Source organism: Budorcas taxicolor, chromosome 1 (assembly GCF_023091745.1).
Source record: "Budorcas taxicolor isolate Tak-1 chromosome 1, Takin1.1, whole genome shotgun sequence".
NCBI classification, from domain to species: Eukaryota; Metazoa; Chordata; class Mammalia; order Artiodactyla; family Bovidae; genus Budorcas; species Budorcas taxicolor.
Window position 1 is genome coordinate 11,372,576 of NC_068910.1, and position 18,201 is coordinate 11,390,776.

The window sequence follows — 18,201 nt, forward strand, 5'->3', positions numbered from 1 at the left end:
TAATGGACTTTTGTCTTATCCTCTCCTTCCCTCCCTGGCCATTCTGGTTCTCAGTTACCTACATTTTGTCCCCAGGTTCCCAGGGGCCTTCTCTCGAATCTACAAGCAACGGCAGACACAGTGCCTCATCACCTAAAGCCCCTGAGCCCGAGGGGCTGGCCCGGCCCGTCTCTCCAGACAGCCCGGAGATCATCAGCGAGCTCCAGCAGTATGCGGATGTGGCTGCTGCCCGAGAGTCCCGCCAGAGCTCCCCGAGCTCCAGTGCCGCCCTGCCTGGCCCCCCGGCTCCACTTGTGGACAGCAGTGCTGTTCCTGGGACCCTCGGGACTGAGCCTCGACATGGGGCTCATTGCCTCAATAGTTCCCTCCTGGTGACCGGCCAGCCCTGTGGCGACAGGCACCCAGTGTTGGACTTACGGGGCCACAAGCGCAAGTTGGCCACCCCACCTGCTGCCCAGGAGTCAGCCCGCCGGCGGTCCAGGAAGGGCCATCTGCCAGCTCCCGTGCAGCCGTATGAACACGGGTATCCAGTTTCTGGCGGGTTTGCCATGCCACCCGTCTCCTTAAATCATAACCTCACCCCCCCCTTCACCTCCCAGGCTGGGGAGAACTCCCTGTTCATGGGCAGTACCCCCTCCTACTACCAGCTGTCCAATTTGCTGGCAGATGCCCGCCTGGTGTTTCCAGTGACTACTGACCCTCTGGTGCCAGCAGGCCCCGTCAGTTCCTCTTCCACGGCTACCTCAGTCACTGCCAGCAACCCCTCCTTCATGCTCAACCCCTCTGTAACAGGGATACTCCCCAGCTACTCACTCCCATTCTCACAGCCACTCCTGTCCGAGCCAAGGATGTTCGCGCCTTTTCCTTCCCCTGTCTTGCCCAGCAACCTTTCTCGGGGCATGTCTGTCTACCCCGGCTACATATCCCCACACACAGGCTACCCAGCTGGTGGCCTCCTCCGGTCCCAGGTGCCTCCATTTGACTCTCATGAGGTTGCTGAGGTGGGGTTCAGCTCCAATGATGATGAGGATAAGGACGATGATGTAATAGAGGTCACTGGGAAATAGCTGGGGATCCCCTCTCCACCTCACTCGGGGCCCCCAGCAGGTCGCCCACCCAGACGGAAGGCAGCAATCTGGGGTTTCTGAGAATAGGGCCCTTGGCAAGAGGGGAAAGGAAGAGTTCAAAGAAGGGTGGTTGACCATAGGTGGCAGGGCTCTGTTGCTGTTTTAACAAAAGAGGCAAAAAAAAAAAAAAAAAATTCCAACAGAGCAGCAATAGTGGGAAATCAGGGACCTAAAACAGGAATGGAGGGGCAGGGCAGCCTGCCTCTCTTCCTGCCTGCCTTGCTCATGCTGTCTGCTTGCTTGCTTGCCCGTCTGAGGGTGGAAGCTCACGTCCCATTTCTGTCTTTGGGAACATTCTCTCCCGAGAGAGCTGCCTTACTGGGTGACTTAGCTTGGTCTGGAGAAGGGGAGGGGAGGGAGGGAGGGGAAGAGAAGAAGGGTGGGCAGACTGAGATTCCATGCAGAGTGGGGTCTTTTTAGGGGATGGGAAAGAAGCAGACCAGGTGTGTGTGCGTGTGTACGTGTGTGTGTATGTGTGTGTATATGTACTTACATGTATGTAACAGAGCAGGGGTGCAGGTGGGTGGGAAGGGAGGGAGGGAGGGAGGGACTAAGGGGGAAACTAAGAAATGAATTTATCTTTTATAAAATGGAAATCAGAGCATGGTGGTTCATGGCAACTATTACTATGAACATCAGGGTGAGCCCAGGAGAAGAGCCATGGGAACCACAAGTTTCCTTCTAGTTGGGTGAAGACCAGGCCCAGCTAACCCAAGTCCCCGGTTATCAGAGCCACACTTGATTCAAGACTGGGGGGAGATGATCAGAGAAAACGGGCATTACCAATCTCTCTTTCCCCAGTGGCTTTCTCTGAGCAAGATCTGCCTTTTGGGCGTGTGAGAGAGTGTCAGTGTGCTGAAGCTGGGAGGGAGAAGCACTGCAGAGTGTGAGCGGGAGGTCGTGGAGTTGTGGCCAGAAAAGACGTTCTTCACGAAGATGGAGCCGTGCCCCCAGCTGCCCGTCCTGGCGGCCTTTCTTGGCCTTTCCTTTCCTTCCCCATTAGAGAGCTCCATGTTAATTTATTTCTTATGGGCAATTATTTATTATTTGGACTTTTCATGTGTCTTGGTTCTTTTTTTGGGGGGTGGGTGGGAGGGGAGGTTAGGGTAAGGAGGGTAGATGTTGGGAAGGGAAAGTTTAAGATGTTTCAGACCCCACAGCTGCTGGTTAGTAAATCCCAGTGGATGGCGAATTGACCAAGGAAAGAGAGTCAGCCTTGATCAAGGTCTACACTAAGCAACTATGTTTTCAGCAAATGGCCTCTCAGGAAGTTCGGGGAATCCTGCAACTGGGTATTAGTGATGATGCGACTCATTACACAGTGATTGAAACTTAGGATCATGGAGTTTGCAATTGGAAAGTAAGTGACCCCAGATTCGGAGGTGTGTCCTCTTGGGATGACCCTAGAGGCAGGCTCTATGCTGAAAAGTGAAGCTGGGTGTAGGTGGCTGCTGGGTTGACAGAACAGACAGTTGAGTTCATATCGGGAAATGTTTGGCTTCCTCAGCATATCGGGTGATCAGTGTGGGCCCTGGTGTCTGCTACCTCCATCCTCTTTGAAGGAACGTGGAGGAGCCCTTCCTCTGTAGAAGCCTTAAATCATCATAACACATCGGTCATTCTGAGTCTCCCCTTATCACCAGTGCTGGAGGCTGAGGGGTATCTAGTCTTTAAGCTTAAGCACTGTCTTCCTTTTGGCTTTTCTGTCCCTACTGCTGAGACCTTGCTGGGCAGTTCTTTAGGGAAAACAAGCCTTGACTGGCTTCAGAGCTGTACCGCCTTCCCACTGGTCCCTCCTCACTGGCTGGGCAGCTGCCGCGCCTGCCTCTTCTGAGCCCTGGGGGCAGCTTAGCCGGGTCGCCCCTCATAGTAGCTGCTTCTGCAGCTCTTCTGAACAGCCCATTTCCATTGTTGGGGGGGTCTTAGCACACTCTGGGTTATTATCCCCAAGAAGAGACAAGGAGATGGCTGTTGCGTGTGCGTGTGTGTGCGTGTGCGTGTGCGTGTGCGTATGCGTGCACTGTTCAGTTACACCAGAAGTGGAACTTCAGGAGCTTGCTTTCTGTTTTCATAAGCACCCTGTCAGATACTTAACTCTCCTCTTCATAGAAGCCTTAGATCTACAATTTAGCTATGCAAATTATTTTTAATAATTTAAAAACAGCAGTTCCAACAGTGCTTTCTTGGATGCATCCCAAGAATGAATGGTGAAGGGGCTGAGTTGGAGTGGGCTCTCTGGCTGAGGCTGGTGCAGAGGGAGTAAGCTAGCCTGGATCTCTGATTTGCAGGGAACACTCACCACCCGGGCTACAAATGATGTCTCTAAGGCCCCGGAGCACTGGGATCCCAGAGAACGTGTGTGTGTTTGGGGAAGGAGGGTTATTTCTGAGTTTGCCTCTAGGAAATCACAGCAGCAGACTGTGAGACTCCAGAAACTATCCCAGCAAGGAACTAAAATCAGTCACTGGAGGGATGGGCTTTTAAAGGTACCGGGAAGCAAATGGGTGTTCTCAGTGCCATTACAAGCCTGCCCTCTTCCCAGTGGTTCTAGGGGCTGAGTCGTGCTTCACCTCAGGAGAGGCCGTAGTTTTGGGAGGCTGTCCTGGGTAGACAAGGTTTTCTTTGATTTATGCAGCTTATAGGGAGTAAGCTGCATAAGGGAGTAGGGCTAGGATCATGGGAAATTAGAGTGCTGCTGGTTTCGTGGTTTTCCTTTACAAAAAAAAAAAAAAATGAACCTGAAAACACTTCTCTGACATTTCTGCTATCTCTGTGTGCAGGTAGGCAAGCGTGCATGCATGTGTGAGGGAAGCAGGAGCTGTCTCAGGACCTAAGAATGATGTTTTACTGTTCCTCTGATGAGAAACAACTTGGCAGTGATGCCCACCCACCATTCTGGCTTGAGTAAGGGAAGGATGGTAAGAGGGAGGGCAGATCAGGTTTAGCCATCTTCCCTCACTGCTGTCTTCCATAGTGTGTTTTCAAGGGCCTCTCATGCCCCGTCTGTCTGGTTTAGCCTAAGTCCTCAATCTTGGGGATATAGTACTATGTAATGATTCAGGATTACATCACTTGTAGTAATGCTTGATTTGCTGTCTCAGTTTCTTTGTAGATAAAAATTCAACAGAGACAGATTAGCCATTGAAGTGAGAAAGTAAGTGAACCATGTTGGATCCATATCATTTTCAAATTAGATATCTGCAGAGTTCTCACGGCCTCGAGTTATGCTTCTCAAGCATCTGTCTTAAGCATCTTCTGACTTCAGGATATCTCTGGTCCTTAGAACTCTTACTGCCTAGGAACTAGTGTGTAGAATCTATATATACTTGTGATTCACAGCTAAATATGAACATTTCCCACTCCAGGACATGAAGCAAGTAGCTGGGGTAACATTTTGCTGATAGGTTGAAACACTCAACCAAGCTTTTAGCAGTCTGAGTGGGACTGTCACTCCCACAGCAGTCGGAGCAAGGCACTCTTGTCTGTGCGTGCCTGGCATCGCTCTGAATTGAGTCCTCATCCCTTGGGGGAAGGTTTTCTGGGGCTTTACATTCCTGTTTCTCTGTTTCTGTTCATAACCCCCTCGTGCTTCCCAGTCCCCTGTGATTCTACAGGAGACCAGCCTCTCCTCTCTGAGCAGTGGCCTCCTGTGCACCCAGCTCAGTGACTCTCCTTGCACCAAAACTCCCGAGAGAGGAACTCCTGCCACCTTTAGGTCCCTAGCAGACTTTTCTGGCCCTTGGCAGACTGTTCCCAAGAAAGATGTCTGCACCTCATGGTCTGTCTGAGAAGGTTATGCTCTCCACTCACTCACCTGCAGACTCTCCTGACTGACTCTTCTGCCCTGTATATTCCACTGTGACCCCTTTGCGTGTGTGCTGTGCCACCGGCTTGGCTCTAGTCCTTTTATGAATACCCGAGTCTTAACGATGAACTTGCTGAGCAGGCAGAGTCCACCTTCTCTGTGGTTTGGGGACTTGGTCTCCTTTCCTCTCTCAGAGGTCTGTTTGCTATCATCATCTAGTGTGTGGGGGAGAGGTAACTAGACAGGCGGTAGTGATGGGGCCGGGGGAGATCTGAGTACTCCGTTACCACTATTGGGATAATATTCAGAAGAGGGGACCTCATACTGTGACCTGACCTAGGGCCCTCCCCTGGAAGAGAGCTCAGTCCAGGTTTGTGTGTGTGTGTGTGTGTGTGTGTGTGTGTGTGTGTGTGTGGTAGAGTGTGTGTGTGCACAGATGTGCTTATGTGCACACGGGTGTAAACTGACTTGTCTGGTTGTGTTACTCAGGGTGGGCTGGGGACTCACCAGAAGAATCCCCTCAGCCTGCCCGACTTGTGTTTTTCCTGTACCCTCTCCAGAGGGGTCGGGGAAGGGGGTCCACGGTGGGTTGAGGGGGTTGCAATGGATAACCACTAAGGCCACATTGCTGCCAGGGGGAGTCAGGGGGAGATGAGGTGGCCCCAGGGACCTGGCACCTGGCTTTGGTTTTCCGTCTTCTTTCCTCAGGACGCCCCCTGAGGCCTGGGACCTGCGCCTGGCTTTGAGGAGCACCTGTAGCTGAGTGCTCCAGCTGCTGGTGTGATCACGGGCTTCCCTCCTCTCTCAGCAGGGCAGGTGCTCCTGCCCTAGAGACTGGGCAACTGGCTGTTTCTATGACGTATTTATTTTTACTTGTGTTTCATGTCACTTTTTTAAAAAAGCAAACAGAACAATTGTAAGTCAGTATAACTGCCTATCAGTTTTCTTTATTTCTCTTTTTGTAAAATAAAATGTAAACTGAAGAAGGCAGTGTTGTTTAATCAAGGAATTGTCTGAACAGCTCTGTGGCTGGGTGATATAACTTAGAGCAGTGTGGATGCTGAGATGGCACCTCTGGGGGTGGGAACAGAAGACAGTTGGCTGGCAGGCTCTTTTTATGCTGTGGTGTTCACTAGACTTTTTCTGCCTTGACTCACCTGAAGAAAACTGCATTTCCTGGCTCTAGAGGAAATAGCAAAGCTGACTCCAGGTGGCTTGAGGCTGGCTGGTCCCTCAGTCATGGCGAGTCCTGCAGGGGTAGCCCTAACTAGGCTGTGAGTGGCCAGGGGTTGGCCTTCAGAAGGTGGGAGATGGCTGGCGGCAGGGCTTGCAGAGCATCTTACATTGCATGTGCATTCTCCATTTTTCATCTGAATTAGAGGATCTAATCACCGCTTCAGAGAGAACCAACCTGAAGAGGGAGGAGGAGGAGGTTGTCTACGCTTTGTTTCCTGTTTGGGGAAACACTGTCTGGAATTTACTACAGGAAGGTTAAAGAGCTTCTGTGGGAATTGTTTGGACAGGGAAGGAAGGAGGAGACCAAGGCCAAATCTGGGCTCATGAAAGAATACAGGCTGTTGGGAGACAGGACAGACTGGAGCATGGGGGAGGGAGATGATCCCAGAGGCTAGGTGATCAGCTCTGCTCCGACATGCTACTAGGGGTAGTGGAGAGTGCCTGGACTGCTGTCCCCTGGTGGCTAGGAGAGGCCTTGCAGGAACCCTACCAAGGGCAGAGCTGGCTTTGCTGAGAGCGGCCTGCAGTGAAGCCTGGTAGCCTGCAGCCCCAGTCACAGGCCAACTCTGCTTTCACCACAGAGGTGCTGAGGCTCCTAAGACACATCCTGAACTCTGACATGGGGCTCTGGAGTTCCCCTACCACGCTCAAGGAAGTGAACAGAGAGGACAAGATGAAAGGGCCTCTCCAGACAACGGTTTCCTGGGAGAAGTTCATCAGCTTCTGAGAAGCAGAACTGACCATGCAGAGAGAGGCTGTCTTGTCTGAGGCAGTAGCCAGCCCTTCCTGGTCACACAGGAAATGCCTTCATATCCATTTGCCTGGGGGCACCCAGAGGGTTTGATCATCTGCCTAATATCCACCAGTAGAACACAACTGCCACAATCTGCCAGCCCAGCCCTGAGTGCCTCTGAGAAGTCAGCTACCCATTCTGGTTGGCCCAGAGCCCTGTAGATGAGGTTCAGTCTTCCCTTCCTGTGGACAGAACAGTGTGAAGTAGAAGGAAAAGAAACCAGCTACAAGTGCCTCCATATGCTCGGTCTACCCTTTGCTAGTATAGTGGGATCCCCCCAAAAAATGATTCACTTCCCAACCAGTCCTCTGTGTGAGGAGCACCTAAGTAGCTCTTGATCTGGCCTGTCATGTAGATAAGCTTATGAGCAGAGTTGTCCCCTGCCCCATCCCCTCCACTGCAGGACTGGGCCTCTCAGGAGGGTGAGGTTTTATCTTCAGGGCCCTGGAAGAATGCTTTGTTGTTTTTGTAGTTCCACTCCAATCCAGTACTCTTGCGTGGAATATCCCATGGGCGGAGGAGCCTGGAAGGCTGCAGCCCATGGGGTCGCTGAGGGTTGGACACGACTGAGCGACTTCACTTTCACTTTTCACTTTCATGCACTGGAGAAGGAAATGGCAACCCACTCCAGTGTTCTTGCCTGGAGAATCCCAGGGACGGCGGAGCCTGGTGTGCTGCTGTCTATGGGGTCACACAGAGTCGGACACGACTGAAGTGACTTAGCAGCAGCAAAAACACTAGCTGAAGATTGAACGTGTCCTCAAGGAGCTTACAGTTGACTTGGGGTTTGGTGCAGTGGTAAAGAATCCGCCTGCCAATGCAGGAGATACAGTTCAATCCCTGAGTGGGGAAAAATCCCCTAGATTAGGAAATGGCCACCCGCTCCAGTATTCTTGCCAGGAAGATTCCATGGAGAGGAAGGAGCTTGGCGGGCTACCGTGCAATGGGGTCGCAAAGAGTAGGACACGATTGAGCACGCACACTGTGTGTGTGTATGTGTAGAGTACGTAACTTAAAAGGGCAGACGGGCCTCCCCCATCCACCTCTAGGGTACTGAAGGAGGAACCTGGAAGGTGGAGTGCACCCCCCCCCCCCGCCCCCGCCACCCCGGTGAGCTTCAGGAGGTCAGGGCCTTGATTTTGTTCATTTAGTATCCGCAGCCCCTAGAACTGTACTAGCAGGAAGCGATGCCCAATAAATGTTGGATGGAAGAATGATCACCTCTGTGCTCCGTTTGGCGGGGGGAAGGGGGGCAGAAGAGGGGAGAGGTAGACGCCGAGTCTTGGAGGTAGCTGCTATCTGCGCTGTCCGAGATGGGATCCCACTTCCTCTGTGAGCTTCAGCTGTAAAATGGGAGCAAGTGGTCTTGCCTTGCTCGGTTCCCAGGTCTGTCGGGAAGCCCTCAGTGAGACAAAGTGACAGTACCTAGGGTGAAACAAAGGCCAGAGGTGTACTGCTGTGCTGCGCTTCCCAACCTCTGCCAAGGATCCCCTCCGGTGCAGCCGTTTGGGACCCCAGACTGCCTCTCTACTCCCCCCTCCTGTCGTGGCACTCTCGACAGTCCAGAAGTTAAAAGATCGTTTCTAAGTCACCGTCGACCTGCAGCCCAGTAGCTTGTGGGAGGCATGAAAGTACAGGGGGGCATTGGCCCCCGACCGCTCAGCAGGACAGGCATACGTCTGTTGCCATGGACACGGGGCGGGCGGGGCAGGCCCCGCCCTTGGGCCCCGCGCGCACGCGCCCACGGCCACGGCCACGTCCTGCCGCGAGAGGGGGCGGAGCGAGCGTGCGCGGCGGGCGCGCGCAGGCTCCGAGACCAAGCCGCGTGCGCGGATTGGCGTCGGCGGCTGGTGGCCGCTGAGGTGAGGGCCAGGTCTGGGAGGTGTCCTCGCCGGGGTGGCTCTACACGCGCCAGAGGCTTGGAACCTCCGTGCGCCTGGGCGCGACCTCAGGGCCACCCGCGTCCCCACCGTGACCCCGGCCCAACCGCTTTTTGCATCTCATCACGCCCACAGCTCGTCCCGGCTTCATCCAAGGGCCCGAACGCGACCTTGGACCACTCTACCATCTCGGGCCACCCTCTGCCTCGGCCACCGGTGCACGGCACAACCGGAGACTAGGGACTCCGGGGCGGGCGAAGGGGTGGGGGTGGGCGGCGGGGTCCGACAACTGGACCAGAACCGCACGTAAACTCCGCCCCTGTCTCCTGAGGCCGCGCCACACAGCGGTGGCTGAAAACTTTAACTTCCTTGTAAGTTGCAGAGGTGCGTGGGACCCCTAGAGGTCGTGCTGAAAAGGAAAGGGCTGGTTACAGAGCGAGGCGAGGGTGAGCCGGGGCTGGACGCCGTGATTGCAGAGTGGAGGCAGCCTCTCCTCCCTTCGCAGGCCCCTCTGATTCTCAAATCTTCGGCGCTAAAAGTTTTGCCTGTGGCTGGCCCTTTAAGGGCGGGCCAGCCGCCGCGGCGCACGTGAGCTGCTTCAGGAAGCCAGCGCGGGGCGGCCCTCCCAGATTGTCTGCTCCGGCCTCTCTGACCCGAGGAGAAACCGAGAGGGGTCACAGCCTGCCCAGGGTCAGCGGCAGGGGTTGGCTTAGGGCCAGGCGCGGTGGCTGGACCCCTCCAGGAAGAGGACGCTCCAAGTACAGAGGTGTATGCCCAGAAGTCTAGTGAAGAGCTGACATTTTTCAGGCGGAATCTGGCTTCTGATTTCCCTAAGGGGTCTGAGGGCGTGGTGGAGGTACACCACGTCTTGTGGAGGGGAGAGTTCTTGTCGAGGCCCCTGTGGGCGTTCCCTGATAAGAGATCAGTTAGGGCAGGGCGCCCGGCTTAGTGGTTATTTTCTTTCTGCCCTCAGCCCTGGAGCACTTGGAGCTTTGGCCCCTGCCGCGCTGGATGCCATGAGTTGCTAAAGTGAGCCTGGCTTTAGAGGTGAGCTTCTCCAGCCCTTCTTCTTCCCTTTCCCTTGCCCCACCTCCTTTCCGTGCTGCCCAGAGCTCAGCGGGGACCCCAGGTACATTCCCCGCCTCTTTTGACCAGTTTAGGAAGTGTCTAGGAAGTTTAGGAAGTGAGAGGAAGAGAAGGGTTCCAGGAACTAAGCTCCTTTGAAGAGACAGGAAGTGTGCAGCGGAGAGAGCAAGGGCCAGAGACTCCCAAGACAAGTGGGAGACTTAGATGCTGAGAGCTTCCAGCTAAGAGCCTTGGGTTCAGAGATGTCCTGCTGCTGCTGCTAAGTCGCTTTAGTCCTGTCCGACTCTGTGCGACCCCATAGACGGCAGCCCACCAGGCTCCCCTGTCCCTGGGATTCTCCAGGCAAGAACACTGGAGTGGGTTGCCATTTCCTTCTCCTATTCAGAGATGTCCAATTCAGGACATTCAGAGATGTCCAATATAGATTAAATTTTTGAGCTTTTCTGGAAGTCCTGTTCCCAGGGAGGAGAGACGTGGAAATGAGAAAATCAGACTACCTGGATTCTTATTGCCTGCATTTTGTCCAGGCAGTTCTGTTTAGTACCTTTGTGACCTTGGGCAAGTCTCTTAATCTCTAACCACTTGTTTTCTGATCCATACCCATCTGGTTTTGAGGATTAATGAAGTAGCTGTGTTTTAATATTCAGACAGTGCCACTTCCCTGGTGGCTCAGACAGTAAAGCGTCTGCCTGCAATGTGAGAGACCCAGGTTTGATCCCTGGGTTGGGAAGATCCCCCGGAGAAGGAAACAGCACCCCACTCCAGTACTCTTGCCTGGAAAATCCCATGGACGGAGGAGCCTGGTGGGCTACAGTCTATGAGGTTGCAAAGAGTTAGACAAGACTGAGCGACTGCACTTTCTTTCTTTCACTTTCTTATCATCATCAAAGAAATCAGGTGTGAGACTAACTGAAGGCGAGTTGAGGAAGACAAAGAATGCATCCGAAAGTGCAACTGTAGGGTAGGAGGAAGGGTGGGTGAAAAGACCATTGCGATACAACGCAAGGTCATGATGCCAACGGTCTAGAAGTTTACTGTCCGTTTCTGTGAGACAAACGCTCTGTGCACGTTGACTGCAAAGACAGTTCTTCTGAAAGAAGTTTTGAGACCCAGAATCCACAGGGAATAAATTATTCCATACACCTAAGTTTTCCATAGAGCTGCAGGGTTGATTTTCTGTTCCTGAACCCTATAGTCTTCTCTGTGGTGTGTTCCTCCCCCACCGCCCCCACCCTGGGTGATGGAGGTCAAACCCTCTAAGAGCGTTAGTCTTCTGGCCCCAAGTTGCATGGAGGTCTGGGCAGTCTGTCTGGAATGGCTCATACACCAGCCTATGGGTTGTGTCCCTCAGCCTGCTCTTGGATATCTTCTCTGCTTTTTTTTTTTTTCCCTCCCCTAAAACGAGTATCTTTATTGCTTATACCATGCAGATAGCAAATAGGTGAAGCAGGGAAAGTCCAGTGAGGAAGAGGGAGAATCATCAGATAAATGACATACACAGAAAGGAAAAGACACCCCCTAGCAAACCTACATGATGCCTCTCTGTGAACTATCTAGTACAGGAGGTCAGTGGGGGAGAGCTGAACCCCCACAACGAAATTCCAAACATCCAGAGCTGTTGGGGAGAAGGGAAGGAAGGGGGCGGGGCGGAGCAGCCGTTGGACCCCACGTCTGACTTCCTGCCTGGCCAGCACCCCTCCCCCATGGGATGCACCCTCCCTGTTGTGTGTCCACTTCTAGTCTGTTTCCCTCTGCCTCTTCCTCTGCTCTGTAGACTGGAGAAGTGGGATGAAGCTTCTTAGCCTGGGGAGCTCAGCAAGTCCAGGAAGCATAGCGCTGGACTTTGCTCTGGCTGCTCAGGCCCCCTTTAACCTGGCCTCTCCTTTGGTTCTGGATGGATGAGCTTGTTGGATAGCAGTATTTCTTGGAACAGATGTGTTTAGTCAAAGAGACTTTCCTATGCGAGCCCCTTCCTGTGGCACATTTTTTCCCCCTGAGGTTTCATTCCTCATGGTTTCCCTAGTTTTAATAAGAGGGCCCTGTGCTTGCCCCTCCTCCCTCTGGCAGTGGCTCACAAGGTTTGGGGAGGCTGGGCAGGCAGTGTGTCTCAGTTGTAAGGAAGAGGCAGTGTGGGGAAAAGGCTGGCGGGCAGGCTGACATCTGCCCATCAGGGGCAGCTGATCAGGACCGAAGTACGATCAGCTGCCCCTGATGGGCCAGACATATGTCCCCTGCTGACTCACTCCTGCGCCTCTCCGTGACTCAGCTTCCCCAGGTGTGACCACGACTGCCAGCTGACAGAGTTGCTCGGAGAGTCTCCATAGTTGTGATTAAGAAATAAAGAGGCTTGTGGCTTCAGTCATCCTTTGTAGCTCCCTTCTAGGTCACTGTGTGTGTAAACACCTCCGGCGCCTCCCCCTCCCGGGTCAGAGCACCCAAGGCAGGGCTGAGATTGGGCCACAGCTGGCTGGCGGGCAGGCAGGCACATTGGTCAGAGCAGGCTACCAGCCTCCTCTCCCTTCTGTCTCCTTTGCAGCTGCCTTGGGGTGTGGCGTGGGGGGCACAGAGCCATGTCGGACCTGCTCCTCCTGGGCCTGATTGGGGGCCTGACTCTGCTGCTGCTGCTGACGCTGCTGGCCTTTGCCGGGTACTCAGGGCTGCTGGCTGGGGTGACAGTGAGTGCTGGCTCACCCCCCATCCGCAACGTCACCGTGGCCTACAAGTTCCACGTGGGGCCCTACGGTGAGACTGGGCCGCTTTTCACGGAGAGCTGCAGCATCTCCCCCAAGCTCCGCTCCATTGCTGTCTACTATGACAACCCCCACATGGTAAGGAGCCTCCTGTGCCCTGGCTGGGGTTCTTCCCCCTGGACAGATGTGGGGCAGGGCTTGTTGGGCTAGGGATGTTTTGGTTTCTGAGGAATGGGTGGGGAAATCATTGAGCTGGCTGTGCCGACCACCTCCTCTCTGACCTTGAAGCTCCTTCCAGATCTAGTCTGGACTTTGCTGCATGCACCCATGTGCTGGCTTTCTACTTGTCCCAGTCTCGTGTCCCTGCCTTGCGGCTCCCACGAACTTCTGAGTGCCACTGTGTGTCCCTAGGCTCTGCCGGGGCTTTGCCCTGTTGCTTCCTCTTCTGGCCTTCTTTCATTCCCATTTGAAGCCAGCATTCTAAAGCCAGGCCATTCAGATGCTGCCCTCTCTTTGGGGTTGTATCTTGTTTCATCGGGGACTTCCCTGGTGGCTCAGAAGGTAAAGAATCTGCCTGCAATGCAGGAGAGCTGGGTTCAATCCCTGGGTTGGGAAAATCCCCTGGAGAAGGGAATGGCTACTCACTCCAGTATTCTTGCCTGGAGAAGTCCATGGATAGAAGAGCCTGGTGGACTACAGGCCATGGGATAGCAAAGAGTTGGACACAATGAGCAACTAACACACACACACACACACACACACACACACACACACACACACACACACTTGTTTCTTTGCCTTCCCTCTTTCAGCTCTTCTGCTGAAAGGAAATAAAATCTTACAGTCATTATGATGGTCCCTCACCCAGGGACAAGGTATTTGGATGTCAAGCTGCCTAGTTCAGAGAGGGCCTTGGGGGCAACTGGAGCCTGGTGAGCTGTCTGGGATGCTGGGGTCAGGACTAACCTGGCATCACAGGCACCCTGTGGGTGTCTGGCTGTACTTACAGCCTGTGGTGAGTCAGGGCTCACCAATGTGGCTTCCTGCCATGCTGTGGGGGTGGTGCTGCCCACTGCTGCATGGGCTGGCAGCTCTGAGTCTTGGCAAACCAGGTGTTGGGAATCCCCCGCTCTGGTTTCTTTGCCTGGAGAGCGCAAGTGGGCAAGGCCTATAGCCTCCACACTGCGTGCTGAGCGGGCCTCACTGGGGTGCTCAGTCGAAACAAGGATATGCTGACTCCCTCTCTCTGCCAGGTTCTGCTTGACACCTGCACTCTGGAGATGAACACACCTGTCCCTACCCTCAGGAAACTGTGGGGTTGGCAAGTCAGCCCATAAAAATGAATGTCCACCAAGACACTGTACTGTGTTCAATGTTCATGGAACTTTGAGCTTGGGTTTGCCTCAAGTCTCCCATGGAGGCTCAGAGAGGAGGTCTGCCATGAGTATAATTTTACTTTACTGGGAAGGGCCTTCTGGCGAAGGGAACTGCAGAGCACTTAACAGGAAGTGTGGCAAGTGAACACGTGGGTGGAGAGCGATGTAGAAGGCTTGGCTGGGCCAGGCAGTGGGAGGAACAGCGGGTTGGGAGGACAGGTAAAGCAGAGTTTGCCACTTTTGATTTAGGAAGCTAAGTACATGGCGAGGGGAGGAGAGCGGCAGGGGGCCGTTGAGACTGGGCTGAGTCCAGGTGAGAGGCGGCTTGGCCTGGTTGAGGGATGAGCAGACATGGAAGTTTCGAGGTCACATGACTGGGAGATGGCACTGAGACCCGAGTGGGATGGGGCAGCTCTGGGCTGTGGGAAGCTCCTAGACTAGACGCCGGACCCCGACCCTGGCCAGGTTCTGCTGTGTAAGTCTCTCCACTACCTTCCCCTGGTCCCTGCCCCTCCTCCCACATCTGACCCAGTTGGAACCCTCTGCAGGAGCTCAGTAGGAGGGACAAGGGTCCTTGTCTTTCCTCATCAGCATGTCCTGTTCCAGAAGCCGTATGTTACCTCTTGGATTGGAGGTGTTAATTCCAGAATGGGAGAGGGCTGTGGTACCTTTGGGTCATTGCCAAAGGCTGGCTCAGGGAAGAGTGAGGTAGAAGAATCCTGGCATGGGGCACCCTCCCCGTGGCCTCCTAACCCAGCCACCTCCCAGAAGTCAACCACACAGCTCTCCTGGGGATGTGATAGACTCTCTGGGCTGGGTCTTGATTTCCAGGCTTGGCTAGGCACATCCTGACTTGGGTACCAGTCTGAGGGCCCATGGCCTGAGAGCACAGCCTTGAGGTTAGCAGTCCTGGGTTCTGATTCTGTCTCACCACTGTCCTGTTGGGTGATTTGGGGCATAGCACATAACCTGTCTGAACCTGCATTTCCTCATCTTCAGAGTAATGTTAAAAACACCTGTTTTTAGGTTGGCTGGCAAGGGTTAAATCAAGTGACAGGTGAGGCATTCCCTAGTAGCTCAGCTGGTAAAGAATCTGCCTGCAATGCGGGAGACCTGGGTTCGATGACTGGTTTAGGAAGATCCCCTGGGGGAGGGCATGGCAACCCACTCCAGTATTCTTGCCTGGAGAATTCCATGGACAGAGGAGCCTGGCAGGCTATAGTCCCTGGGATTGCAGGGTCAGACACAACTGGGTGACTAAGCACAGCACAGCACAGTGCCCGGAGGTGCTGTGGTTGAGGATCAGAAGTGGTAACAACAAAAAATGGGTGGAAAAAACACTCATGCTAATTAGGTGTGAGGAGGATTGTTAGGCTGGGCACTCATAACCCAGGCCTAGGCCCTAGCCCTGGCTGTGACCATCGGGTTGGCACAGAGAATGAACACATAGTCAGAGCAGCCCCTCTGATCCTGTCTATCCCAGTCCTGGGTCACTCGGGAAGTAACCTGTGTCCCCATTCAGAGCTGAGTCACACCCTAACACCTGGGATGGCTCACCTCCCGGGCAGAGATCCTAGAAGGTTCAGGGGACCCTGGACCCCCAGGTTTCGTGTTCTCATGGCTACCACAGATTGATGGGTCCATGAGAACTGGGGCCTCTGGGTCCATAGTGCTGATAGCATGGGGAGGAGACGAACAGTCATTAGCAAATGGTGCAGTACTATCTCACCAAGTTTCCTTATGCTTTCTTATTTGCATCTAACAAATATTTGAGCGTCTGGTCTGTGCCACTCTGTCTTGGGCACTGGTACACAGTGGGGACCAAGGGATGCAGCCTTCAGGCCCTCTCCATGGGTATTAGAGGTGTCAGGGAAGCCTGAAGGACAGGCCTCTTCCAGTCCTGGGGAAGGCCGAGAAGTGAAGCTTTGTGCTCCCTGGCTGCCTCCCCCAGCACAGCAGTGTCCAGCATGGGGCCCTGCGTGCTGTGATTCACAGGAGGAAGGGACAGGATGTGGCTGAGCTGTGGAGTGTCCCATCCCCACTGCGCCCTCCCCAGCACAGCCCAGCACAACACAACAGGAGCCAGAACCTGGCTTCTCTGAGTGTGGGAGGGAGTGAGGCTATTTCAGGCTCTGTGAGTGGGGCAGTGAGTGACCAGGTGAGGGGTGGCCACCCCGGTGAGGTGTGGACTGACAGCTCCCAGCCACGCCCCTTCCAGGTCTCACCTGGACAGAGGGAGTTTGGTTCCTCAGAAAGGCCTGGCAAGGCTCCCCTGGTCTGGCTCAGGGCCCAGGAAGTAACACAGGAAAGGGCACCAACAAGGTAAGATTTTGGCATTGTTGTGGATGGACCCTTTCACGTGAGATGCTGCTTGAACGTGTATATCCTGGAGAGACATGTCTATGTGTGGATGTCAGTTAGCTGGCGAGCCCTATATCTTGGAGTTCTATATGGGAGGAGCCTATAAATCTGGGCTAGTGATTCTTGTGCCAGAGGAATCATTCTGTTTTCCATCCCTGAGGGCCTTGGTGGCACGCGCACACGCACACACACATACACACAGTTCTGTCGTGCTCTCTCTCTCCTACTTGGACAGTGACTTTCGCCTCCCCTCCTAGGCCTGGTCCCTCTGGGAGCCTTGGTTGTTGGCAAGGCGCTGGAGAGGACCCTGCACACCTCATTTGATCCTGACCAGTTCTGACCTGTGACCAGGCCCTAGTGGTCGGGCTGCTGTCACCATGCCTGTGGGCCTGTCCCGTCTGACAGCCTGGCCCTCCTCCTGCCCCACCCTCTGCTGCTGCCACCTCTGCTGCTATTTGGGGCTTAAGTAACCTGCTTGCCCGCCCTTTGTGGGGAGCTTGGTTGAGGCAAGTGGGGCGTGGCAGCCTGTTCAGCTTACCTGATCAAGGCCTAGGAGGGAGTGCTTGCTCCAGGCATGGAGGGGGTGGGGGAGGGGACTGGTGGTGCTTGGGTTCTGCCTTTAGTTAGCTTGTTGTTGTGTAGATGCTCAGTTGTGTCCGACTCTGTGAGGCCATGGACTGTATCCCGCTAGGCTCCTCTGTCCATGGGATTTCCTAGGCAAGAATACTGGAACAGGTTGCCATTTCCTTCTCCAGGGAATCTTCCCAACGCAGGAATTGAACCTGCATCTCTTGCGTTGGCAGGCAGATTCGTTATGGATAAGCCACTGGGGAGGCCCCTTTAGTAAGCTGGACCACACTGAAGTTTCTTTCTTCCCCTAGTCTCTGTGAGAGTCGGCCTGGGGGTCACCAAATCTGCAGGGGCTGAGTAAGAGTTTCCTGACGTTGGCCTGTGCCGTGTTTTCTCTTCGGTGGGTATGGGGATGGAGTCCCCTGCTCCCCCTGAAGGCACTGAGGCCACGTGGAGCCTGAGAAGGGCAGGGTGAGGGGTTGCACCCTCAGGACAGGCAAGGGTGTTGTGGACTGAGCTGGTGCTTCCTGAAGGCCCAGACCATCATCACCCAGCTATCCCATGGCGATTGTCCTGCCACATGCAGCCCAGGCCTTTGCTCATAGCAGGTTAACTGCAGGCAGCTGTAGAAAGGCGAGACGCGCTCCCAACAGAGCTGGCCTTGGGAAGGAGAAGGGGTGAGGAGTGGAGGAAAGGGCTTTGGACGTAGCCTTCGGGGTTGGAATCAAGGCTCCGTTGCTTACCAGCATGTGACTGAGCAAGTCCCTTGGTCTTTCTGAGAATCTCTGCTTCAGAATTTTAGTTTTTGGGGGGCACTAGATAAGGCCACATACCCAGCTCCTGTTAGGTGCTCAGCCGTCTTGGCACGTGCGCATACACACCCACCCGCCACATCTGCACCTCTGAGGGCCTTATGCCATGGACACGTGATGCTTGTAGGTACTCTGCCTGCCTGTGGCCTGGCCTTCTGCAGCTGTCCTGGGCCGTGTGAGAAGGTGCAGTGTGGGGAGAAGCCCTTGTGCAGGCCCCTCCGCCCTGTGCCCAGTCACTGAGTCGTCTCTTTGTGACTCCTCTGTGACCCCGTGGACTGCAGCCCACCAGACTCCTCTGTCCATCGGATTTCCCCGGCAAGAATGATGGAGTGAGGTGTCATTTCCTCGGAGAAGGCGATGGCACCCTACTCCAGTACTCTTGCCTGGAAAATCCCATGGATGGAGGAGCCTGGTGGGCTGCAGTCCTTGGGGTCGCTGAGAGTCGGACACGACTGAGCGACTTCA

General features: G+C 54.5%; 2 protein-coding genes across 6 annotated transcripts in view; both read left to right on the forward strand.

Annotated features, from left to right (window-relative positions):
• The window catches only part of RAD54L2 (RAD54 like 2), an 86,672-nt gene extending 85,229 nt beyond the window's left edge, over window positions 1–1,443 (forward strand). Inside the window, exon 22 of the mRNA XM_052635531.1 lies at window positions 76–1,443. Within this exon, the coding sequence (XP_052491491.1) occupies window positions 76–1,067 (992 nt within the window). The 3' untranslated portion in view covers window positions 1,068–1,443. The remainder of the gene's footprint in view (window positions 1–75) is intronic.
• Window positions 1,444–8,748: 7,305 nt separating this feature from the next.
• Window positions 8,749–18,201, forward strand: part of TEX264 (testis expressed 264, ER-phagy receptor) — a 30,983-nt gene continuing 21,530 nt past the window's right edge. The window contains exons 1-3 of one of the 5 annotated variants that reach the window (XM_052641765.1): window positions 8,749–8,823; window positions 9,815–9,888; window positions 12,464–12,755. In XM_052641765.1, the coding sequence (XP_052497725.1) occupies window positions 12,498–12,755 (258 nt within the window). In that variant the 5' untranslated portion in view covers window positions 8,749–8,823; window positions 9,815–9,888; window positions 12,464–12,497. Of the gene's footprint in view, window positions 8,824–9,107; window positions 9,226–9,588; window positions 9,608–9,657; window positions 9,698–9,814; window positions 9,889–12,463; window positions 12,756–18,201 lie in introns of those variants that run through there. The other 4 variants (XM_052641768.1, XM_052641773.1, XM_052641780.1 and 1 more) reach the window with 4 other exon arrangements.